The following is a 25,334-nucleotide window of genomic DNA, read 5'->3' as shown; positions in this document are numbered from 1 at the left end:
AAAAATATTTTATTATTATTTTTATTAATGAGATATGTGTCCCATTTATAGTCATAAAATTTCTGAAAAGAAATCCTAGCCATGAACTCGATATTCTCCAGTCCATAATGGACGGGAGTGGATCTGTTTCAAATAGTTATCCCATGAATAATAAAGTAATGAAATAGCTAATTTATTTTAAGTTATAATCCCCGTACCAACCAAGCTTTTAATGAGCTTTCAACTTGTACAACTAGCTCAAACGGATCTGAATCTCCTGAAATTCCTAGGAAAATTCTAGATTTTGGAATTAGGAATTCAGGCCGTCCATTTTAATCCAATGGCTATTGTCTTGCCACGCGTCCCACTTATAATAAAATAATATTTAAATTTTATTATTTCTTTTATATTTTCTTTTTAAAATTTAAATATTATTTTATTATAAGTGGGACATATAGCAGGACAGTAACCATTAGATTAAAATGGACGGCTTGGATTCCTAATTCCAGAATTTAGAATTCTCCTAGGAATTCCAAGAGATCCAGATCCAGATTAAACGTGGTGTATGGTATACAATTCGTGCAAAAGCTAAATGAGAAAAGAGTGTTAGAATTTTATGTAGGGTGGAATATTATTTGATACAACATGAAATTAGTGGGTTACAATTGAAGTTGATGTATATAGTCTTTATACTCATGTCTCGACACGATCTAAATCTGATCTGCAATATTTAGGTTGTTAATTTTTCACACGACTTACAAATTTGACATAAACCCAACATGAAATTAATTGCTTAAAGTTGAATGATTTAAGAGCATTCCCAATAGAAGAGTTAAATGTTACTTTTATCTAAAATAGCTCTTCAAATGTTTAAAAAACTCTCTACATTGGATTAGCAAAAAAAAAAAAAAAAAAATGTAAAATAGATATTTGATTAGAAGAGCTAAAAGAAAAGTTAAATGTAGCGGCACTTTTCAAGGGAGCTATTTTATTTTTCATTGTTTTCCTCACATGTTTTCTCTTTTTCCCAACTCTTTTCCTACTTTTTTTGTGCATGTTCTCTTTTTTCCAAAATTTTTCCCATTTTTCCTCTCACATGTTCTCTTTTTTTCCAAAACTTTTCTTACTTTTAATAATATTTTAATAAAATAGATAGAAATATAGCTAATCGAATTAGAAACATTTAAAAATGACTTAACTAAACTAGATAAAAGTGAATTTTAAGAAGTCATTTTATATAAAAATATGGTTCCTCCATTGAGAATGCTCTTCTTGTTTAATTAAAAAAGTCATATTGAAGTTAATCTATATAATGTTTTACGTATATTTTAACACGACTTAATTTGACGCTTAAAGACTAATTGCGCGGACTCTTAACATGAGAAGCAACAAAACCCTCCAAATTAATCTTCAACAAAATCGGAACCACGTACTTGGGCACACATGTCAAGATCAGCTTCTCTCATTTACGACCGGTGGAAAGAACGCGTTGTTTATTCATTCACTTTTGAGTGGGATTGTTATTTAATTTTTTCTTTTCTGTCAGCGACGACTAGAATTTTGGAAAAGAAGAGGTTGTATGCTTATTTGCTTTTGAAGTACATGATGATAGACCATAGAAATACAGTATACCATTCTTCAAATACTATTCTTTACCCTCTTCCAAATCTCAAAAGAGTTGCAAACATTAGTTGCGTGTACCCTGGTTCAAGGGAAGTTAGTTTTGCTGGTTCAACGCAGGCCCAATTTACTTGTGTGTGCAGTAAAGACTCAAGAGTAATCCGGATGTCAGGGACGGCAAATGGTCAAAAGGGAATGAGTTTCCAAGGAGAATTACTTGTTTGAACAACTAGAAGGTCTCTAAAGGATCATACAAATATGGGAAAATAAACTTAGTTGAATCACCCACAAAATGCAGCCATACCCAGCGTAATTCAAGGTAACAGCTTCAAATTCCCCCGGTTTCTGCATTGTTCTTTGTGAGCATAGAATTTTTGTTGTTGTTGTTGAAAGTGACTTTTTTTTTTGGGTATTCTTTTATTTTGCTTTAAAGATTGGATTTTTATGTGGGTTTGCTATTTTTGGTTTGTGGGTGTTCTTGTTTTTCCTTGGGTTTGCTTAATTGCTTCAGAGGGGAAGATTTAGATTGTGGGTGTTTGCGTTTATGAGAAGTAGTTGGAAGAAAAGGAAAAATCAGTGACATAATATTCGTGAAAGAAGAACGAAAAATAGTTGAATAAAATGCTCAAAGTGATTTTTACAGTGGAGGGAGGTGATGCTTCTCTGGACTTTGTAGAACTAAATGGAGTAAGAGTTTCTGATGTTTCTTTGGATTCTGAAGAACTAAATGTAGATGTTGATGTTTCTGACTTTTATTGCTGAATCTGCTGTAAGATAATTGCTTAGCCCCAAAAAAAATTCAGAATTAGTGAGACGTCCCTCGAGTTAAGATACTCTATTAGCTGATTGTTGGAGTATGATTAGAAGTACATGTTTCAATAAGTATGTCATTGTATTAGTTATTTGTATTGTTAGACGATGAGACTTGGAGTTTGTAGTTTCCAAGTATATTTGACCTAGATTGTGCTGCTGGGAGTATATCTTAGAGACGAATTGGGATATTTGATTTATTGTGTTTGATAGTTATGGAGTACTTTAACAAAAAAATGTATTTTGTTATTAAGTTTTGTTGGATTATTTATAGATCTCTAATTGATGTTATGCAAGTAATTTGGTAGTATAAATAATTGGTTCTTGGATAAAATAGAATTGTAAGAAAATGTTACAATTAGGTTTAATGTTAGTTCCAAGTATAAATATTATTTATTCTTCAATACTCTTTACCTTCGGACAACTTTGTATGTTTTTCCTAATTTGCTTAGTTTTCAGGCTTACTTATTCTTTTTTGTCTCTTTCTAGCTAGTTGTTTCTCTTGTATAGTTTTTGCGTACTTGGGTTGTGCTTTCACTTTTTAATGGTAGTGCGATTACTTGTAAAAACAAATATCAATTCTTAGTGGGCGTATGTCTTGCTTTTGGCTTGGGGTGTGACAATTAGTCCAAATTCTTTTCTAATTGTGACAATATCATTAATTAGGTGAAGATCAAAGAGGAAACCATGACAGAAACCATTGTGACCCTTGTCATTAACGAGCTTGTTCAATTGATCACTCATGAATCAAAACTGTTAAGGGGTGTCCACCGGGAAGTTGTGAATATTAGAGATGAACTAGAGAGCATCCAATGTTTCCTCCAAGATGCAGATAAAAGAGACCTCCAAGATGGTTTCAAAACGTGGGTAAACCAAGTGAGAGAAGCAGCCTATCATATAGAAGACGTAATAGATGAATACGTTTTTCACATGGCACAATGTCGTAATCAGCAAGGTTTTATTGCTTCCCTCCATAAAATTGGCCGCTCATTGAAAAAACTAAAACCACGTCATGACATAGCTAGCAAGATTCAAGATATCAAAATATCAGTTCGTGAAATCAAGGAACGAAGTGAAAGATATGGTTTTAATTCCTCAGAGCATGGATCAAGTAGTAGTGCAACCAGTGTTACATGGCATGACCCTCGAGTGGGTTCACTTTTCATTGAGGAAGATGAAGTTGTGGGCATTGAGTCTACGAGGGATGAACTTGTAAGCTGGATGGTTGGGGGAGCATCTAAACGCTCGGTGCTTTCAGTGGTAGGAATGGGTGGAATTGGTAAGACAACTCTTGCTAAGAAAGTATATGAGAATGAATTAGTGAAAGGACATTTTGACTGCCATGTTTGGATCACTGTGTCTCAGTCATACAACGTGCAGAAGATACTCATGTCCATGTCAAAGCAAATCTACCAGGCAAAAGAAAGGCAAATAGACATGACAGACGAGATCATACTAATTAGCCAGCTGAGGAAATGTTTACAACAAAAGAGGTATGTTGTGGTCTTTGATGATGTTTGGAAGACAGAATTTTGGGAAATTGTGAAACATGCTTTACCATGCAATGATAGAGGCAGTAGGATCATCATCACAACACGCAGTTATCTCATTGGTGTATCTTGTAAAGAATCATTATCTGATCAGGTTCGCAAGCTACAACCTTTGTCTCAAGACAAGGCTTGGGAATTGTTTTGTAGAAAGGCATTCCTGTCCGAGTTTCAGGGGTGTTGTCCCCAAGAGTTGGTGAGGCTGTCAATGAACATTGTAAAAAAATGTGAAGGCCTGCCACTTGCAATTGTTGCCATAGGTGGTCTTCTGTCAACAAAGGAGAAGGTGCCATTAGAATGGCAAAATTTGCATGATAGCCTCAATTCTGAGCTAGAAAGTAATCCACACCTTACAAGTATAACAAAAATTCTCTCTCTCAGTTATCACGATCTTCCATCCTACCTAAAGTCTTGCTACTTATACTTCGGTATGTTTCCAGAGGACTACTCAATCACAGGTGCAAGATTACTTTGGCTGTGGGTAGCTGAGGGCTTTATAAAAGGAAAGAAGGGAAAAGCATTGGAAGACGTAGCAGAAGAATACTTAATGGAGCTCATCCACAGAAACTTGGTTCAAGTTTCATTTGGGGAACTTGATTATGAGATAGACAAAAAGTACAGAATCCATGATTTGCTGCATGAAATCATCCTATCGAAGGGTGGAGAGTTGAATTTCTCTCAAGTTCTGGAAGCAGGTGACACCACTTCCGATGGAAAAAGTCGGTGCCTATCAATCCACAGTGCTAGAGAAGATATTTTTGAGACAAGTGAGTATTCTCGGGTTCGTTCTGTTTTTCTGTTCAGCATTAATGAAATGCCGAGGTCTTTCATGGTTAAATTGTTCAAAAAGTTCAACCTTTTGAAAGTGTTAGATTTTGAAGATGCTCCTATTGATTATCTTCCTCAAGAAGTGGGGAATTTATTCCATTTGAAGTGCTTAAGTTTGAGGAGAACAAAAGTGAAGATACTTCCAAAGTCAATGGGTAGGCTACAAAACCTACAGACTCTAAATGTCATGGAAACCCCCGTGTGTGAGCTACCAATTGAGATATTTAGGCTTTATAAACTGAGACATATTTTGGCCCATTCTCATGACTTTGAAATTGAAAGTAGTTTGTTTGCAATGAAAGGAGTAAAAGTGCATGATGGGGTTGGGTGTTTAAGGGACTTGCAGACGTTGTCACTTGTAGAGGCAAATCATCAAGGTGTTGGTCTATTCACAGAGCTGGGAAAGTTGAGTCAATTGAGGACGCTTGGCATTTCAAATATGGCGGCAGAAAATGGGATGGATTTATGTGCCTCCCTACAAAATATGGTCCAACTTAAGGTTTTGGTTGTAAGCTCAATCAGCGAAGAAGAAATTTTAGATTTACAATCAATTTCATCGCCGCCTCAATTTTTAGAACATATCTTTCTAAGGGGGCGGTTGGAGAGGTTGCCCAACTGGATTCTAGGGCTTCATAATCTGGTTACATTAGGCTTATGTTTCTCATTTTTAGTGGAAGATCCACTAATTTGTGTCAAGACTTTGCCTAATTTAATTAATCTTAACCTTCATCAGGGGTATGATGGTGAAGGGCTGCATTTTGAGGTAGGTGGTTTTCAAAAGCTTAAAAGGCTCACACTGAAAAAGTTGAACAGATTAAAGATGGTGGAAATAGACAGAGGATCACTGCCCGTTCTTGAGCAACTAGTGATTGGGCCATGCCCACAGATGAAGGAGGTACCCTCTGGAATCCAGCACCTGAAAAGCTTAAAGAGTCTCGACTTTTATGAAATGCAGAGAGAATTTGTGCTACATTTGCAGCCAGATAGAGACAAAGATTATTGGAAAGTCAAGAAAGTAACTACTGTCCGTTTTGGCTATAGGATTAAGGGAGAACGATATCAAATATACAAGCTAGGTGAGTCAGACTTGCTGGAGCGTCTGCAAGTGTGAGTGATGCAGGAGCCTGACAGAGTACAGGCTACATCCACATTGTTTGCATTTATTTCAGTTCGTTGCTTCTATGATTCTGCAAGGTCTACAAATCTACAAATTTGGTGGTACAAGGACTCCTACCTGGGAGTCCCACATGAAGGTGACTTGGTAATCCAACTAGTCTTTCGCGAATAGAGTCTTGCCTGGAGGGGAATTTATTAAGCTGATCACTTCCGTAGCTCAATTGAGGACTTCTTCTATCATCAATAATCTATCATGTAATTATTCCACCTTCATTATCTGTTAGTAGTATTAGGATTGTTTACGCTCCTTTATGAATAAGCAGATAGCTATATAAGCTGTAATGTACTCCCGAAAACATCAATTGAATGAAGAGTTATTTTTTAAAAACTATGTGCTTGAGTGAGATGCTTGCTTTTGTTCAAGTTGAGATTTCTATGCTTGAGCTGTTTTTGATTTATTTATTTTTCCCTGTTTTTGTGTTCCATGCTGAGATGGCATTCTTTTATTGGAAGGTACAAAGAACTTAGTTTGTGACAGTCTTTATAGAAGTTATTTCCTTTTCTTTGGCGTCTCTGCCACCTCAAAGCACAAACCAATGGAAACTTGATTTGTTTAGCCGACCCTGTTTTCCTTGTTCAGCGGTCAACCGAATAATGGACCAGACTTTTGGTTGGTCAGAGGAAAAGTGGAGGTTGTATGCTTAGTTTCTTTTGAAGGATATGATAGACCAGAAAAATACAACCTATCCTGGTTCAATTTTCTTGTGAGCTGATTAGTCTAAGAGTAGGTATTAAGAAATAATGGTCAAAAGGGAATGAGTTTCCAAGGAGAATTACTTAATGGACAGAAATTTCCTCTTCCAACCCACTCTCTAAGGCATCATAGGAAAATGGAAAAAGGAAACTAGTTGCATGAAACACTAGGCAGAAGCCTATATAATAATACTCTTATTTGCGGTTAAGATAGCATCACCACGTACCATTTAGTTGTGTAAAGCCAAGACCCCCTGTTTTGTGTCTGAAACTAAAGCCATCTCACCCCCTGCTAATTTCTGCATCGTTTGGGCTACAGCACAAGTTAAAAACTGAAGCCATCTCACCACCCGCAAACTATCTTCCTCTGGCAACATTTTTGTCAAACTCAATGCAGCCATACCCAACGTAATTCAAGGTAAAAGCTTCAAATTCCTGTAGTTTCTGCAACGTTCTTTCGAGCATAGATTTTTTTTTTTTTGGGTGTCTTGAGCGTGACTCTTCTTTTTGGTCATTCTTTTCTTTTGCTTTAAAGATTGGATTTTTATGTGGGTTTTCTGTTTTTGGTTTGTGGGTATTCTTGGTTTCGTTGGGTTTGCTTAAGAGGGGGAGATTTAGATTGTTTGTGTTTGAGTTTATGAGAAGTATTTGGAAGAAGGAAATATGAGTGACATAATATTGGTGAATAAAATAGTTGAATAAAATGATCAAACTGATTCTTACAATAGGGGGAAGTGATACTTCTCTGGTCTTCGTAGAACTAACTGGAGTAGGATTTTCTGATGTTTCTTTGTTGCAGAATCTGCTAGCAAAATTATTTCTTAATTATTTGATTTTGTTGGAAAGTTCCTACTAACCTTTTTTTTTTTTTTTCATTACTGTTTAACTATTGAATTAATAACTAATTTTTTTTATTAGCTTAAACTTTTAAAATAAATATTAGAACAGAGGTCCTTAACTATTAAAAGGCTTGAATATGTAAAATTCATATGAGTCTCACATATTTAAAGATAAATTTATTAAAGAAAAAAATAATACAAAACAATAAAAACAAACATTTTTATTGATTAAATTATTAAATTATTCTCTTTTTATTTATTTAAAATTTTAAAATAAGTGGTAACCTAATAATTTTCTACTGCTGACTTACTTTTGAATGAATATGGAATTTTCATCGGATGCCGAGAAAGACTTGAAGGATGACTGTGAAAAGAAAAGACAAAAAGGAAAGACTTGAAGGATAACTATCGGAAAAAATTAAATAAATAAATAAAAGGAAGACCACATGATTGGTTGTCAAAAATAAAACAAAACGGAAAGACTTGAAGGATAACGAAAAGATATCCTTAACCACGGCAGTTGCACTAGCTTGTTTATTAGTTGCAGCTGCAGAGTCTTAAATCCAAATGCTGCCACTATATATTTGCTTAATTTGCTCTTCTCGAGTTTATCAGGTTCATTGTTTATAATACAATCTCTAAGGAGACACAAATTTATAACTATTTATTTCTTACCTTTCCTATTCAACTTGACAATTTCTTTTTGGGTCCCTTTTATTTTGGGTCTCATGCCAAACATTATTAATAGTGTTTTCTTGGTCCGAGTATTTCCATCGAGTATGCTACAAACGATTTTACAAAAACCTTTGCTGCTTCATATATATAAACATGTCTTATATATATATATATATGCTGCAGAGTCTTACGTACTTACGTTTCTGCCCTATAAGACAGCATGCACTTGAATTAATATATGAAAAGTAATGTTTGTCAACAATTTAGTCAATAACCGCTAACCGTAACCGTCTTTTCACCCCTAAAGTGATACTGAACTATATGATGGTCATGGGATGAGATGAGAAATACAGAACTTATCGTTAATTGTAAACAAATAAACATTATTTATGTGTTTGTATCTAAGACATTATTAGCATATTAGCAGAAGAAATTAAGGTACTGATCAAGCATTTAGAGTGGTCATTATTGGGTTGTGTGCTTTTGTTAGGAGTGGTAAAGGATAGTGAAGCATTTGACAGCTATGTATGTGCACTAATGGGGTGTCTGGAAGAATTTGGAGGAAATTACAATGCTATCATGTCTTAGTTTGGGGTAATTTTAGAAGTCATTCTTGTGTTCTTCTAAAAATGAGATGATTTTTAAATTTACAATTTGATCAAAATTCAATAGTAATTAATCACATGCACAATGGTGATTTTAGAAGTCACATAAATCTTGAAATGACTCAAGAGATGGACTTCTATCGTTACTCCTTAGTTTAAGGCTTCACAAGTTTAGTTTGGTTGAGGCTTTATGAATTAGGGCTTATTTATTGTTATGTTATTATTGTTACTCATAGTATTGGTTTTTCTTATTTTAAATTTAGTTTATTAGAATAAATAGTAGTTTTTCAAGCTTTTATCAGTTGTTATAAATGGTTTTGGGCACAAGTAAGTTGTTGTTACAACTTTTGGAAGACAACTTGGTTTGGTAGCAAGCGAGGTGTGTTGCTTAGCGAACTGATTGTTGAGATACTTAGTTAACTGATTGCTGGAGTCTGGTTAGATGTAGAGGTTTCAATAAGTATGTCGTTGTATTTGTTAGAGTTGGAGTTTGTAGTTTACAACTACGTTGGACCCAAACTATGCTAGTGGGAGAATATATCTTAGAGAAGAATTAGGATTTTTGAGTTATTGTGTTTGGCAGTTATGGAGTACTTAAACTAGAAAATTTATTTTGTTAATTTTCTAGAAAATTTATTTTGTAATTGATGAAGATTATTGTTAATTTTTTACACGACTTATAAATTCGATATGAACTCAATACGAAATTAACTGCTTAATTGAAGTTGAATGATTTAACTTATTTAATTAAAAGACTCATATTAAAGTTAATTTATATAATGTTTTACCTATATTTTAACACGACTTAATTTGACGCTTAAAGACTAATTGCAGACTCCTAACAAGACAAAGCAACAAAACCCTCCAAATCTTCAACAAATTCGGAACCACGTATTTGGCAAGATCAGATTCTCTCCTTTACGACCGGTGGACAGAACGCGTTGTTTATACATTGACTTTTGAGTTGTATTGTTATTTTATTTTTTCTTATCTGTGGTTAAGATAGCATCACCACGTACCACATAGTTGTGTAAAGCCAAGACCCCCTGTTTTGTGTCTGAAACTAAAGCCATCTCACCCCCTGCTAATTCTGCATCGTTTGGGCTACAGCACAAGTTAAAAACAGAAGCCATCTCACCACCCGCAAGCTACCTTCCTCTGCCAACATTTTTGTCAAACTCAATGCAGCCATACCCAATGTAATTCAAGGTAAAAGCTTAAAATTCCTCTAGTTTCTGCAACGTTCTCTTGAGCATAGATTTTTTTTTTTTTTGGGTGTTCTTGAGCGTGACTCTTCTTTTCTTTTGCTTTAAAGACTGGATTTTTATATGGGGTTTTCTGTTTTCGGTTTGTGGGTGTTCCTGTTTTCACTGGGTTTGCTTCAGAGGGGAAGATTTAGATTGTGGGTGTTCTTGATGCTTCTCTGTGCTTTGTAGTTCTAAATGTAGATGTCGGTGTTTCTGATGCTTATTGCAGATCTGCTGTAACATTTCTTCTAAATGCTAGCTCTTGAAGCACGCTAAGAAGCAGGTTTGACAATATTATTGTTGCTTTTGGCTTGAGTACATGACACTGACAGCATCATGCATTTGGGAGTTCCTTCCAATTAAATACATAAAAGTTTATAGGTTTTTGATGGGCATGTATGAAATGCTGGGTTTGGTACTCATATATATGATGGTTATGGGAAGAAATTGAGTTGCTGATCAATCATTCAAAGTGGTCACTTGTTACAAGTATAGAGTCTAATAAGGATAATGGTCTATTATAGTATCTTTTATATTTTTAATAAGGAAGGTTGTGTTCCATTCAAGTAGCTAGATTAATTACTTTACAATTCTAATAAGGAGTAATATTCTCCGTTGTTGTTTTAGGGAGATTTTCCTAGTTTTGGTAGTAGAGGGAAATATCTCCCAGTAGGGAAAGTATTTGTAGTCAGTGTCCTATGAGGATTGTCTTTGTAATCTTATTTAAATCCCACGTTGGGTGAATGAAAAGGTAGACAAGGTTATTCCTCAGACCTAGCGTTTGAAAGAGGCTAAGTATCCTCTCAAAAATCCTTGCTATCTCTCAATTAGTAACCATAGGCAAGAAGAAGGCGCAAGATCCGGCTTCGTTTCCGGTCGAAGCACGAGTAACACGATCTCTTACGAATTCTCGCAACAATTTGGTATCAGAGACAGATTGTTCAATGGCTGATACACGGGTAGATTGTCTTGAACAACAGGTTTCAAACCTGGGAAGTATTCTGGAGCAATTAATGAAAAAGTTAGATGAGAACACCAATAAGGTGGATAGTCTCGTGTCCAAGGGGAGCAACAAATCTGGAGAAAATTCATCTGCCAGAAGCAGGGACAAACATACCCACGGTTCCTCTAATTCAGCCTTCCCTAAACTCGCTAAATTAGATTTTCCTCGGTATAACGGCATGGAGGACCCAACAAGTTGGATTCACAAAGTGGAACAATTCTTTGCATTCCAGCAAACGGAGGAGGCGGAGAAACTTCCGTTGGCAACGTACCATCTGGAGGGAGAGGTGCAGATGTGGTACCAACTATTCCGACAGAGCGAAGAGCTGGTGACTTGGGAAAAACTCAAAACTAATCTTCACACACGTTACGGACTGACGCCATTCGAAGATCCCTTTGGGGAATTAACTAAACTATGCCAAATTGGGCCAGTCAAAGACTATCAACTGCAGTTTGAACAACTCCTCAGTCGGGTGGGTAAGCTTTCTCCCCAACATCAATTAAGTTGTTTTGTTAGTGGCTTAAAGGACACAATTAGAACAGAGGTTCAGGTTGCAAGGCCTACCTCAATCACCGAAGCAATTGGGCTGGCCAGATTTTTTGAAGGCAGGAATTGGAACAGCCGCAAGCACGTTACTGCAGAATCGCGGCACCCACACACGGCAGACCCAGTTCCACCATTACCATCAGCCGCTCTGTCCAGATCCAAGAACCCGGCCGTTCGACGTTTGACTCCTATGGAGATGCAAGATCGGCGAACCCGTGGGTTGTGTTTCAATTGTGACGAAAAATTCATCCCCGGCCATCGCTGTAAAAAGCTTTTTTTGATTGAAGGGGTATACTCGGAAGAAGATGATTGGGGGAATGAGGAGATTTTTGAGCAGAAGGGGGCCCTTGACGACGAACCCATAAATTCGTTGCACGCTATCACAGGATCACCCACACCAGGTACGATAAGAGTGAAAGGCAGGCTGGGTAATAATGGAATCACTTCTCTGATGGATTCGGGGAGTACCCACAATTTTCTTAGCACAAGATGGGCGGAAAAGGTTGGGTTGAAACCCAATCACACTGGAAGGTTGCAGGTCATCGTTGCTAATGGGGAAAGACTAGAATGTCATGGTCTCTGCAAGAGAGACCTTTGTAGTTGATTTCTTCTTATTAGCATTGGAGGGCGATGACGCTGTGCTTGGCACCCAGTGGTTCCAGACCTTGGGACCTATTTGCTGGGACTTTGAAAAATTATGGATGAAGTTTTGGTGGAAGGGGAAATAAGTGGAATTGAGGGGACTAACAGCACCTGTGCATCGTGTTGTGGAGGAGTCTGGGGTATGCAGGGAACTAAAGAAAAGAAGCAAGGGCTGGCTTTGTCAATTATTACCACTACCAACCGTGGAAGGCACTAGCAAACCTATGGGCGTGATAGTATTGGGAGCACAAGAGAGGCCCAGTTCGGACCATAATGGGCTTGGGTTAATGCTACAAAATTATGAAGAAATATTTAAGGAACCACATGGCCTTCCTCCAAATTGACAGCGAAATCATAGAATTGTTTTACAAGCTGGCAGTAGCCCAGTTAATGTGCGGCCTTATCGTTATCCACATTACCAAAAAAATGAGATTGAAAGAATTGTCACAAGCCTCTTACAGTCTGGAGTAATAAGGCCCAGTACAAGCCCATATTCATCACCGGTAGTACTAGTCAAGAAACAGGACGGCTCATGGAGACTATGTGTGGACTATCGAGCTCTCAACCATGTGACTGTAAAGGATAAATTTCCAATACCAGTTATTGATGAGCTCTTGGATGAGTTAAGTGGAGCCAGATTTTTCTCCAAGCTAGATCTACGTTCGGGTTATCATCAAATTCGCATGGCCGAGGAAGACATTGAAAAGACAGCATTCCGTACTCATCAAGGGCATTATGAATTTTTGGTGATGCCGTTTGGATTGACCAACACACCATCCACCTTTCAATCCCTCATGAATGAAATTTTCGAGCTTTTACGAAGGTATGTACTCGTATTTTTTGATGATATTTTAATTTATAGTAAATCGTGGCCTGAACATATCAAACACCTCGAGGAGGTCTTACAAATCCTGCGAGCAAATCAATTGTTTGTAAAAAGGGAAAAATGTCAATTTGGGCAAGAGCAGGTGAATTATCTAGGCCATATAATTTCCCACAACGGAGTTTCAATGGATCCCGAAAAAATCATGGCTATGGTCCAGTGGCCCAGGCCTTAATCTGCTAAGGCACTGCTCGGCTTTTTGGGGCTCACAGGTTATTACCGTAAATTCATCAAAGGTTATGGTGTTGTGGCAAGCCCTCTTACCCAGTTACTCAAAAAAGACACATTTGCATGGAATGAGTCCGCGGAAGGAGCTTTTATTCAGCTAAAGGAAGCCATGACAACAGGTCCTGTATTAGCACTGCCGGACTTCAACAAGACCCTCATAGTTGAATGCGATGCTTTAGGATCAGGAGTTGGTGCTGTTCTTATGCAAGAGTCACGACCCATTGCGTTTTTTAGTCAAGCTCTAAGAGGAAGAAATTTAGCTCGCTCTACATATGAAAATGAAATGATCGCTTTGATTTCTGCCGTCCAAAAATGGAGGCCGTATTTACTGGGCAATAAATTCATCGTTCGCACGGACCAACGAAGTTGGCGTTACTTGCTTGATCAAACCATCACTACTGAAGCCCAACAAAAATGGTTGATGAAATTCTTGGGATATGATTTCATAATTGAATATAAAAAGGGTGCTGAAAATTCAGTTGCAGATGGGTTGTCTCGAAGAGGAGAACTTGGACACTTGGGTGCACTTTCAAAGCCACTTTCCCAGTGGGTTGAACCCATCAAAGAGGAAGTAGCAAGAGAACCAGATTTGCAAACACTGGTAAGACGTATTGAAGATGGAGAAGCAATTGGTCCTTGGAGTTACAAATGAGGCCTTATTTTTTACAAGGATCGCATATACTTGAATCAGATTCGCCACTAACGAAGGACATAATTCAGGAATTCAATAGTGGTTCTTATGAAGGCTTTAACAAAATGTGGCATCGGCTCAAAGCCGTGTTTTATTGGCAAGGGGCGAGTTCTCAAATCAAGGCCTATCTGCGAGAGTGTGACATTTGCCAACGCAACAAGAGTGAATTAATGAAACCTGCAAGTTTACTACAACCATTGCCTATACCTACTGCCATATGGGCTGATAGTTCTATGGATTTTGTGGATGGATTGCCTCTCTCACAAGGTAAAACCGTGATTTTTGTAGTGGTAGATAGACTCTCTAAATATGTGCTTTTCATTCCCCTTAAACATCCTTATTCGGCAACTAGTGTAGCCCAAGTTTTTTTTGACAATATCTTCAAGCTCCATGGTCTACCGACGTCTATTGTTTGTGATCGAGATCCCGCTTTCACAAGTAAATTTTGGCAAGAATTATTTCAGTTGCAAGGTACTCGGTTTAACTACAGTTCAGCTTATCATCCTCAGACTGATGGGCAAACGGAGGTAGTAAATCGAACATTAGAGATGTATCTTCGTTGTTTCACCGGCGATAAACCTAAGGATTGGGTTAAATGGCTGTCTTGGGCAGAATACACGTATAATACCAGCTATCATGCTAGCACTGGAAAAACTCCTTTTGAAGTAGTGTATGGCAGACTTCCTCCTACATAGCTCTCTTATATACCTGGTACAACAAGGGTAGAAGCAGTGGAACACGGTTTGTTAGAGAGAGATCAGTTGATCAAAGACGTACAATTTAAGTTGCAATTGGCTCAAAATAGAATGAAACAAATTTATGATCGTGGGCATCAAGAGCGTAATTTTCAACCAGGAGATTATGTTTATGTTCGTCTCCAACCATATAGACAACATTCATTGGAGAAATGATCAAATTTGAAGTTAGCAGCCAAATACTATGGCCTATACCGAGTGTTGGAACGTATTGGAGGAGTGGCTTATCGCTTGGATTTACTAGTTGAGTCGAAAATACACCTTGTCTTTCATGTGTCTTTACTTAAACAGAAGGAGAGGGCCAATGTTTCTGATAGTACAGTTATGCCCGAGTATAATGATCAGAATCCACAGTTTCAGCCTCAAGCTATTTTGGATTATCGTGGCAACATTCACAACCGAGAAGTTCTTATCCATTGGCAAGGATTTAGTCTAGCTGACGCGACCTGGGAAAGCTTATTTCGGATGAAGGATCGCTTTCCAGATTTTGTCCTTGAGGACAAGGACGCTTTCAACGGAGGAGGAATGTTACAAGCATAGAGTCTAATAAGGATAATGGTCTATTATAGTATGTTTTATATTTTTAATAAGGAAGGTTGTGTTCCATTCAAGTAGCTAGATTAATTACTTTACAATTCCAATAAGGAGTAATATTCTCCGTTGTTGTTTTAGGGAGATTTTCCTAGTTTTGGTAGTAGAGGGAAATATCTCCTAGTAGGGAAAGTATTTGTAGTCAGTGTCCTATGAGGATTGTCTTTGTAATCTTATTTAAACCCCACGTTGGGTGAATGAAAAGGTAGACAAGTTTATTCCTCAGACCTAGCGTTTGAAAGAGGCTAAGGATCCTCTCAAAAATCCTTGCTATCTCTCAATTAGTAACCATAGGCAAGAAGAAGGCGCAAGATCCGGCTTCGTTTCCGGTCGAAGCACGAGTAACACGATCTGTTACGAATTCTCATAACATCACTATTGACATGTGTACTTTTGTGAAGGGTGGTGAAGTATAGGGAAGAATTCAACAGCTATGTATGTGCGCAATAATGGGGTGTTAATTTGGAAGAATTGAGATTTTTGAGTTATTGTGTTTGGCAGTTATGGAGTACTTTAACGAGAAAATTTATTTTGTTATTAAGTTTTGTTGGATTATTTATAGGTCTCTAATGGACGTTTTTTTTAAGTAATTTGGTAGTACAAATAGTTGGTTCTTGGATGAAATAGAATTGTAAGAAAATGTTTCAATTAGGTTTAATATCAGTTCTTAGTATAAATAATCTTTGTTATTCAATACTCTTTACCTTTGAACATTTGCATTTGTTTTTCCCAATTTGCTTAGCTTTCAGAATTTTCTTATTATTTTTTCTCATTTTAGCTTGGTGTTTATCTTATATAGTTCATGTGTATCTGGGTTACGCTTTCACTTTTTATTGTTATTTTGATTTCTTATAAAAAAACAAAAACAATTCTTAGTAAGCGTCATGTCTTGCTATGTGCTTGGGGTGTGTCCGTTAACCCAATTTCTTTTCTAACTGTGACAATATCATTCACTGGGTGAAGGTCAGAGAGGAAACCATGACAGAAACCGTTGTGACCCTTGTCATCAATGAGTTGGTTCAGTTGATCGCTCATGAATCAAAATTGCTAAGGGGTGTCCACCGAGATGTTATGGACATTAGAGATGAACTTGAGAGCATCCAGTGTTTCCTCAAAGATGCAAATAGAGGAGACCTCCAAGATGGCGTCAAAACATGGGTGAAACAAGTAAGAGAAGTAGCCTATCATATAGAAGATGTAATTGATGAATACATTCTTCACGTGGCACAACATCGTCATCAGCAAAGTTTTATTGCTTTCCTCCATGGCCACTTATTCAAAAAATTAAAACCACGTCATGACATTGCTACAAAGATTCAAGATATCAAAATATCAATCCGTGAAATCAAGGAAAGAAGTGAAAGATATGGTTTTAGTTCCTTAGAGCAAGGATCAAGTAGTAGTGAATCTAGTGTTACATGCCATGACCCTAGAGTGGGTGCACTTTTCATTGAGGAAGATGAAGTTGTGGGCATTGAATCTACTAAGGATGAGCTCGTAAGTTGGTTGGTGGGGGGAGTATCTAAACGATCTGTTATTTCAATTGTAGGCATAGGCGGAATTGGTAAGACAACTCTTGCTAAGAAAGTATATGAGAATGAATTAGTGAAAGGACATTTTGACAGCCGTGTTTGGATCACAGTGTCTCAGTCATACAACGTCCAGAAGATACTCATGTCCATGACAAAGAAAGTCTACTGTGAAAATGAAATGGCTCCAGAGCAAATAGACATGACGGATGAGATCACATTAATCAGCCAGTTGAGGAAATATTTACAGCAAAAGAGGTATGTTGTGGTTTTTGATGATGTTTGGAAGTCAGAGTTTTGGGAAATTGTGAAACATGCTTTACCATGCAATGACAGAGGAAGCAGGATTATTATCACAACACGCAGTGATTTCATTGGTGTATCTTGTAAAGAATCTTTATTTGATCAGGTCCACAAGCTACAACCTCTGTCTCAAGACAAGGCTTGGGAATTGTTTTGTAGAAAGGCATTCCAGTCTGAGTTTCAAAGGTGTTGTCCCAAAGAGTTGGTGAAACTGTCGATGGACATTGTCAAAAAATGTGAAGGCTTGCCACTTGCAATTGTTTCCATAGGTGGTCTTTTGTCAACAAAGGAAAAGGTGCCATTAGAATGGAAAAAGTTGCATGATAGCCTCAGTTCTGAGCTAGAAAGTAATCCACACCTTACAAGTGTAACAAAAATTCTCTCTCTTAGTTATCATGATCTTCCGTGCCACCTAAAGTCTTGCTACTTATACTTCGGCATTTTTCCAGAGGACTACTCAATAACGGGTGAAAGATTATTTTGGCTATGGGTAGCTGAGGGCTTTATAAAAGAAAAGAAGGGAAAATCATTGGAAGACGTAGCAAAAGAATACTTAATGGAGTTCATCCATAGAAACTTGGTTCAAGTTTCATTTGGGGAGCTTGATTATGAATTATTTAGAAAGTACAGAATCCATGATCTGTTGCATGAAATCATCCTATCGAAGGCTGGGGAGTTAAACTTCTGTCAAGTTCTCGAAGCAGGTGAGACAACTTTCCCTATAAAAAGTCGGTGCCTATCAATCCACGATGCTAGAGAAAATATTTTTGAAACAAGTGAGTACTCTCGGGTTCGTTCTGTTTTTCTCTTCAACATTAATGAAATGCCCAATTCTTTCATAGTTAAATTGTTCAAAAAGTTCAAGCTTTTGAAAGTGTTAGATTTTGAAGATGCTCCTATTGATTATCTTCCTCAAGAAGTGGGTAATTTATTCCATTTAAAGTACTTATGTTTGAGGAGAACAAAAGTGAAAATACTCCCAAAATCAGTGGGTAGGCTACATAATCTGCAGACACTAAATGTCGTGGAAACCGCAGTGCGTGAACTACCAATTGAAATATTCAGGCTTTATAAGCTAAGACAGATTTTGGCTCATTCTCATGACTTTGAAATTAAAAGTAGCCTTTATTCGGTGCGAGGAGTAAAAGTACCTGAAGGGGTTGGATGTTTAAATGAATTGCAGGCACTATCAATTATTGAGGCAAATCATCATGGTGTTGGTTTATTTGAAGAGCTTAGAAAGTTGAGTCAGTTGAAGATGTTGGCTATTTCAAATATGACTGCAGAACGTGGGAGTGCTCTATGTATCTCCATTCAAAATATGGTCCACCTTAAAATTTTGTTTGTAGGCTCAATTAGTGAAGATGAGATTATAGACTTACAATCAATTTCATCTCCACCTCCATTTTTAGAGCATCTTTCTCTAAGAGGTCGATTGGAGAAGTTGCCTAGTTGGATTCCAAAGCTTCAAAATTTGATCACATTGCTCTTATTTTTCTCATCATTAGAGGAAGATCCACTACCGTGTGTCCAAGCTTTGCCTAATCTAATTACTCTTTCCCTCAATCATGTGTATGATGGGGAGCAGCTGTATTTTGAAGAAGGCGGTTTTCGAAAACTGAAGAGGCTTACACTCAGAGAGTTGAAAACATTAAAGATGGTGGAAATAGACAGAGGATCACTGCCCAGTCTTGAGCAACTAGAGATTGGACCGTGCCCGCAAATGAAAGAGGTACCAGCTGGAATCCAACACTTGAAAAGTCTAAAGATTCTTGACTTTTATGAAATGCATGGAGAATTTGTGCTACGTATGCAGCCAGATGGAGGTGAAGATTATTGGAAAGTTAAGATGGTAACTACTATCCGTCTCAGGTATAGAATTAAAGGAGAACGATATCAAATATACCAACTTGGTGACTCGGCCTTGTTGGAGCGTCTACAAAGGTGAGTCTTGGAGGATCAAACTGCGATGCAGTTGAGTGATAAACAAGGTATGCGCCTCTAGGCCATAGGATTTCCATGACTTTTTTTTTTTTAGTTATGTTATATGTAATGATAAAATTCTTTACATTATGTGGCTGTCTAAGACAGCTAAGACAGACTTGCATTGGCCGGTGAGGTCCAACCTAAGCTACAATTTGAAATGTTATCACAACCTTTTACACTTCAAATTGTGTTCCTTGTTTTTTTGTACTTATATTTATTTGATATTTTCCATCTCTATCTGGGACCATAAAAATTTTGCGCAATTTTGAGCCAAAACTCAGAAGCATCAGTCAATTCTTCAAAAGAAAAAATAAAAAAAATTAAGAGGAATATCTATTTTTCATTAAAAAGAATAACTATCCCACGAATAATAAATTAACCAAATGAATGAAATAACTATTTTATTTTAAGCAATAATCTGCGTACCACCAAGCCTTCAATGAGTAGAAAGAAGTCAATGTTCAACCTACACAACTAGGTCAAACATGGGGTATACCATTATACATTTCGTGCAAAAGCTAAATAAGAAAAGAGTGTTGAATTTTATGTACAGTGGGATATTATTTTAATTAAGAATGGTAAAAGTGATTAGTATCGCATTAGTGATAATAAGTTTAGAACTGTCTCAACATGCTGATGTATGTTGTCACATCATGCTATTGACTAGTAAGAGTCACTATGAACTTGTGAGTTTGACACGAATTTAACATGAAATTAGAGGGTTATAGTTGAAGTTGACCCATATAATCTTTATACCCATGTCTTAATACAATTCGAACTCGACATGTGATATTTAGGTTGTTAATTTTTTACACGACTTGTAAATTCGATATGAACCCAACACAAAATTAATTATTTAAAGTTAAAAGGGTGTAACTTGTTTAATTAAAAGAGTTGTATTGAAGTTAATCTAAATAATGTTTGACCACTTAATTTGACGCTTAAAGACTAATTGCGGACTCTTAGCAAGACAAAGCAACAAAACCCTCCAAATCTTCAACAAAATCGGAACCACGTATTTGGCACACATGTCAAGATCAGATTCTCTCCTTTACGACCGGTGGAAAGAACGCGTTGTTTATACATTGACTTTTGAGTGAATTGTTATTTTATTTTTTCTTTTTCGTCAGAGACGACCAAAATTTTGGTAGGTCGAAGGAAAGAAGAGATTGTATGCTTATTTGCTTTTGAGGAACATAGAAATACACTAATACAGTATACCATTCTTCAAATACTAATCTTTACCATTTTCCAAATCTCAAAAGAGTTGCAAACATTAGTTGCGTGTATCCTGGTTCAAGTTGGGAAGTGAGTTTCACTGGTTCAACGCAGACCGAATTTACTTGTGTGTGCAGTAAAGACTCAAGAGCAATCCGGATGTCAGGGACTGCAGCTAGACTTCTCGTACTGTGAGGTATGAAGAGATGGTCAAAGGGGACTGATTTTTCCTAGGAGAATTACTTATTTGAACAACTAGAAAGTCTCTAAAGGATCATACAACTATGGGAAAATAAAATTAGTTGAATCACCCACCAAAAGCAGCCATACCCAGCGTAATTCAAGGTAAAAGCTTCAAATTCCCCTGCTTTCTGCAATGTTCTTTGTGAGCGTAGATTTTATTATTATTATTATTATTATTATTATTATTATTATTATTTTGTTGTTGAACGTGACTCTTCTTTTGGGTATTCTTTCATTTTGCTTTAAAGATTGGATTTTTATGTGGGTTTGCTGTTTTTGGCTTGTGGGTGTTCTTGTTTTCATTGGGTTTGCTTAATTGCTGCAGAGGGGAAGATTTAGATTGTGGGTGTTCGTGTTTATGAGAAGTAGTTGGAAGAGAAGGAAATATGAGTAACATAATATTCGTGAAAGAAGAACGAAAAATAGTTGAATGAAATGCTCAAAGTGATTTTTACAGTGGAGGGAGGTGATGCTTCTATGGGCTCTGTAGAACTAAATGGAGTAAGAATTTCTGATGTTTCTTTGGATTCTGAAGAACTAAATGTAGATGTTGGTGTTTCTGACGCTTATTGCAGAATCTGCTGTAAGGTTATTTCTTAGCCTGCGTCAAGAGTTAGCGTTCAAAATAGAATAAATAATCTTAAAGCAGATTCTGCAATAAGCGTCAGAAGCAGGTTTGGCAATATTATTGTAGCTATTTGTCTTGAGTATCATGAGCTTGTTTGTGCATATGATTTCACAAGTGTTTATTTCCTGTGCAACACATTGCATGTGTACATGACAATATATGGTTTTCTTCACCTTAGAATTGGGATGCCAGTCAAAAATCAAAGACCAAATGTGGTGGGCTGTCCGCTGAAACATCGTCATGTAGTTTTTCTGGTGGGTTAACGGCATTTGTGGTTTCCTGAAATTACAGCAACATTGTGCCTTTGGGAATTCCTTTCAAATACACTCTATGGTAATAAGATGTCTATAAAAGTTTAAAGGGGTTTGATGGGCGTGTATGGAATGGTGGGTCTGACATATATGATGGTTATAAGGTGAGAAACACAGAACTTATCTTGAATTGTAAACAAATGAACATTATTGATGTTTTTGTATCTAAGACACTGTTACTAGGTTAGCAAAAGAGGTGGTTGCCAACCGACAACCACCCTTTGGGGAGGGGGTGGGCTCGTTGCCTCTAGGGTGGCGTGCAGCCCTCCCAAGGGCTAGGGGTGGCTTGCAGGCCACCCCTTTCTTTTTATTAAAAAAATAAGTAATTTTTAAGTTTTATATATTTATTTATTTTTATTATGAGAATAAGGGTATTATATGAATTTAATAAAACAAGCGGCATTTTTGACATACTTTGGTAGTTTGATGTATCACTTTAGCACACTTGTCACTTAATGGGCTATTAGTGAGAGGTCCCTTGAGTTGAGATACTCTATTAGCTGATTGTTGTTGTATGATTAGAAGTACATGTTTCAATAAGTATGTCTTTATATTAGTTATTTGTATTGTTGGACGATGAGACCTGGAGTTTGTAGTTTCTAAGTACATTGGACCTAGATTGTGCTACTCGGAGAATATATCTTAGAGACGAATTGGGATTTTTGATTTATTGTGTTTGACAATTATGGAGTACTTTAACAAGAAAATATATTTTGTTAGTAAGTTTTGTTGGATTATTTATAGATCTCTAATTGATGTTATGTAAGTAATTTGGTAGTATAAATAAGTGGTTCTTGGATAAAATAGAATTGGAAGAAAATGTTACAATCAGCTTTAATGTTAGTTCTAAGTATAAATATTATTTATTCTTCAATACTCTTTACCTTTGTTTGTTTTCCTAATTTGCTTAGTTTTCAAGCTTACTTGTTCTTTTTGGTCTCTTTCTAGCTAGGTGTTTCTCTTGTATGGTTTTTGTGTACCTGGGTTGCGCTTTCGCTTTTTAATGATAACGCGAGTACTTGTAAAAAAAAATATAAATTCTTAGTGGGCGTATGTCTTGCTTTTGGCTTGGGGCGTGACAATTAATCCAAATTCTTTTCTAACTGTGACAATGTCAATAACTAGGTGAAGATCAGAGAGGGAACCATGACAGAAACCGTTGTGACCCTTGTCATCAACGAGCTTGTTCAATTGATCGCTCATGAATCAAAACTGTTAACGGGTGTCCACCGGGAAGTTGTGAATATTAGAGATGAACTGGAGAGCATCCAATGTTTTCTCAAAGACGCAGATAAAAGAGACCTCCAAGATGGTGTCAAAACATGGGTGAAACAAGTGAGAGAAGCAGCCTATCATATAGAAGACGTAATAGATGAATACGTTTTTCACATGGCACAATGTCGTCATCAGCAAGGTTTTATTGCTTCCCTCCATAAAATTGGCCGCTTAATGAAAAAACTAAAACCACATCATGATATAGCTACCAAGATTCAAGATATCAAAATATCAGTTCGTGAAATCAAGGAACGAAGTGAAAGATATGGTTTTAATTCCTCAGAGCAAGGATCAAGTAGTAGTGCAACCAGTGTTACATGGCATGACCCTCGACTGGGTTCACTTTTCATTGAGGAAGATGAAGTTGTGGGCATTGAGTCTACGAGGGATGAACTCGTAAGCTGGATGGTTGGGGGAGAATCTAAACGTTCTGTAATTTCAGTGGTAGGCATGGGCGGAATTGGTAAGACAACTCTTGCTAAAAAAGTATATGAGAATGAATTAGTGAAAGGACATTTTGATTGCCGTGTTTGGATCACGGTGTCTCAGTCATACAATGTGCAGAAGATACTCATGTCCATGTCAAAGCAAATCTACCAAGCAAAAGAAACTGCTCCTAGGCAAATAGACATGACAGACGAGATTGTATTAATTAGCCAGCTGAGGAAATGTTTACAGCAAAAGAGGTATGTTGTGGTCTTTGACGATGTTTGGAAGACAGAGTTTTGGGAAATAGTGAAACATGCTTTACCATGCAATAATAGAGGCAGCAGGATTATTATCACAACACGCTGTGATCTCATTGGTGTATCTTGTAAAGAATCATTATCCGATCAGGTCCACAAGCTACAACCTCTATCTCAAGACAAGGCTTGGGAATTGTTTTGTAGAAAGGCATTCCAGTCCGAGTTTCAAGGGTGTTGTCCCAGAGAGTTGGTGAGACCGTCGATGGACATTGTCAAAAAATGTGAAGGCTTGCCACTTGCAATTGTTGCCATAGGTGGTCTTTTGTCAACAAAGGAGAAAGTGCCATTGGAATGGCAAAATTTGCATGATAGCCTCAATTCCGAGCTAGAAAGTAATCCACACCTTACAAGTATAACAAAAATTCTCTCTCTCAGTTATTATGATCTTCCGGCTTACCTAAAGTCTTGCTACTTATACTTTGGTATGTTTCCGGAGGACTACTCAATCACTGGTGCAAGATTACTTTTTCTATGGGTAGCTGAGGGCTTTATAAATGGAAAGAAGGGAAAAGCATTGGAAGAAGTAGCGGAAGAATACTTAATGGAGCTCATCCACAGAAACTTGGTTCAAGTTTCATTTGGGGAACTTGATTATGAGATAGACAAAAAGTACCGAATCCATGATTTGTTGCATGAAATCATCCTATCGAAGTCTGGAGAGTTGAACTTCTCTCAAGTTCTGGAAGCAAGTGACACCAGTTCCCCTAGAAAAAGTCGGTGCCTATCAATCCACTGTGCTAGAGAAAATGTTTTTGAGACAAGTGAGTATTCTCGGGTTCGTTCTGTTTTTCTCTTCAGCATTAATGAAATGCCCAGGTCTTTCATGGTTAAATTGTTCAAAAAGTTCAAGCTTTTGAAAGTGTTAGATTTTGAAGATGCTCCTATTGATTGTCTTCCTCAAGAAGTGGGGAATTTATTCCATTTGAAGTACTTAAGTTTGAGGAGAACAAAAGTTAAGATACTTCCAAAGTCAATGGGTAGGCTACAAAACCTACAGACTCTGAATGTCATGGAAACCCTAGTGCGTGAGCTACCAATTGAGATATTTAGGCTTTATAAACTGAGACATCTTTTGGCTCATTATCATGACCTTGGAATTGAAAGTAGTTTGTATGCAATGAAAGGAGTAAAATTATGTGATGGGGTTGGATGTTTAAGAGACTTGCAGACGCTATCACTTGTAGAGGCAAATCATCAAGGTGTTGGTCTATTCACAGAGCTAGGAAAGTTGAGTCAGTTGAGGACTCTTGGCATTTCAAATATGGTGGCAGAAAATGGGAGGGATTTGTGTGCCTGCCTACAAAATATGGTCCAGCTTAAGATTTTGGTTGTAAGCTCAATCAGTGAAGAAGAAATTTTAGATTTAGAATCGATTTCATCGCCGCCTCAATTTTTAGAACATATCTTTCTAAGGGGGCGGTTGAAAAAGTTGCCCAACTGGATTCTAGGGCTTCATAATCTGGTCACATTAGGATTATGTTTCTCATTTTTAGTGGAAGATCCACTAATTTGTGTCAAGACTTTGCCTAATTTAATTAATCTTACCCTTCGTCAAGGGTATGATGGTGAACGGCTACATTTTGAGGAAGGCGGTTTTCAAAAGCTTAAGAAGCTCACACTGAAAAAGATGAACATATTAAAGATGGTGGAAATAGACAGAGGATCATTGCCCGTTCTTGAGCAACTAGAGATTGGGCCATGCCCACAACTGAGGGAGATACCCTATGGAATCCAGCA

At 37.1% G+C, this 25,334-nt stretch overlaps 3 protein-coding genes across 4 annotated transcripts in view; all 3 read left to right on the top strand.

Moving 5' to 3' along the window:
• Window positions 1-1,542: 1,542 nt before the first annotated feature.
• On the top strand, window positions 1,543-6,269 carry LOC132171500 (disease resistance protein RPM1-like). 2 transcript variants are annotated; one of them, XM_059582826.1, is made up of 2 exons: window positions 1,543-1,918; window positions 3,082-6,269. In XM_059582826.1, exon 2 carries the CDS (start codon window positions 3,097-3,099, stop codon window positions 5,893-5,895), a length of 2,799 nt encoding a protein of 932 aa, XP_059438809.1. In that variant the 5' UTR covers window positions 1,543-1,918; window positions 3,082-3,096; the 3' UTR covers window positions 5,896-6,269. The 2 variants fall into 2 exon arrangements, with proteins under 2 accessions (XP_059438809.1, XP_059438808.1); XM_059582825.1 differs by having other exon boundaries at window positions 3,076-6,269.
• A 3,691-nt stretch (window positions 6,270-9,960) lies between these two features.
• Window positions 9,961-25,334, top strand: part of LOC132169243 (disease resistance protein RPM1-like) — a 16,130-nt gene continuing 756 nt past the window's right edge. The window contains exons 1-3 of the mRNA XM_059580309.1: window positions 9,961-9,981; window positions 20,963-21,138; window positions 22,702-25,331. Coding sequence (XP_059436292.1) covers window positions 21,073-21,138; window positions 22,702-25,331 — 2,696 coding nt within the window. The 5' untranslated portion in view covers window positions 9,961-9,981; window positions 20,963-21,072. The remainder of the gene's footprint in view (window positions 9,982-20,962; window positions 21,139-22,701; window positions 25,332-25,334) is intronic.
• LOC132169244 (disease resistance protein RPM1-like) lies at window positions 16,337-19,299 on the top strand. Its single transcript, XM_059580310.1, has 2 exons — window positions 16,337-17,966; window positions 18,374-19,299. Exons 1-2 carry the CDS (start codon window positions 16,337-16,339, stop codon window positions 18,388-18,390), a joined length of 1,647 nt encoding a protein of 548 aa, XP_059436293.1. The 3' UTR covers window positions 18,391-19,299.

This window comes from Corylus avellana, chromosome ca2 (assembly GCF_901000735.1).
Source record: "Corylus avellana chromosome ca2, CavTom2PMs-1.0".
Classification (NCBI taxonomy): Eukaryota; Viridiplantae; Streptophyta; class Magnoliopsida; order Fagales; family Betulaceae; genus Corylus; species Corylus avellana.
The sequence above is the reverse complement of the archived record's forward strand: the minus strand, read 5'-3'. Positions and strand labels throughout refer to the sequence as shown.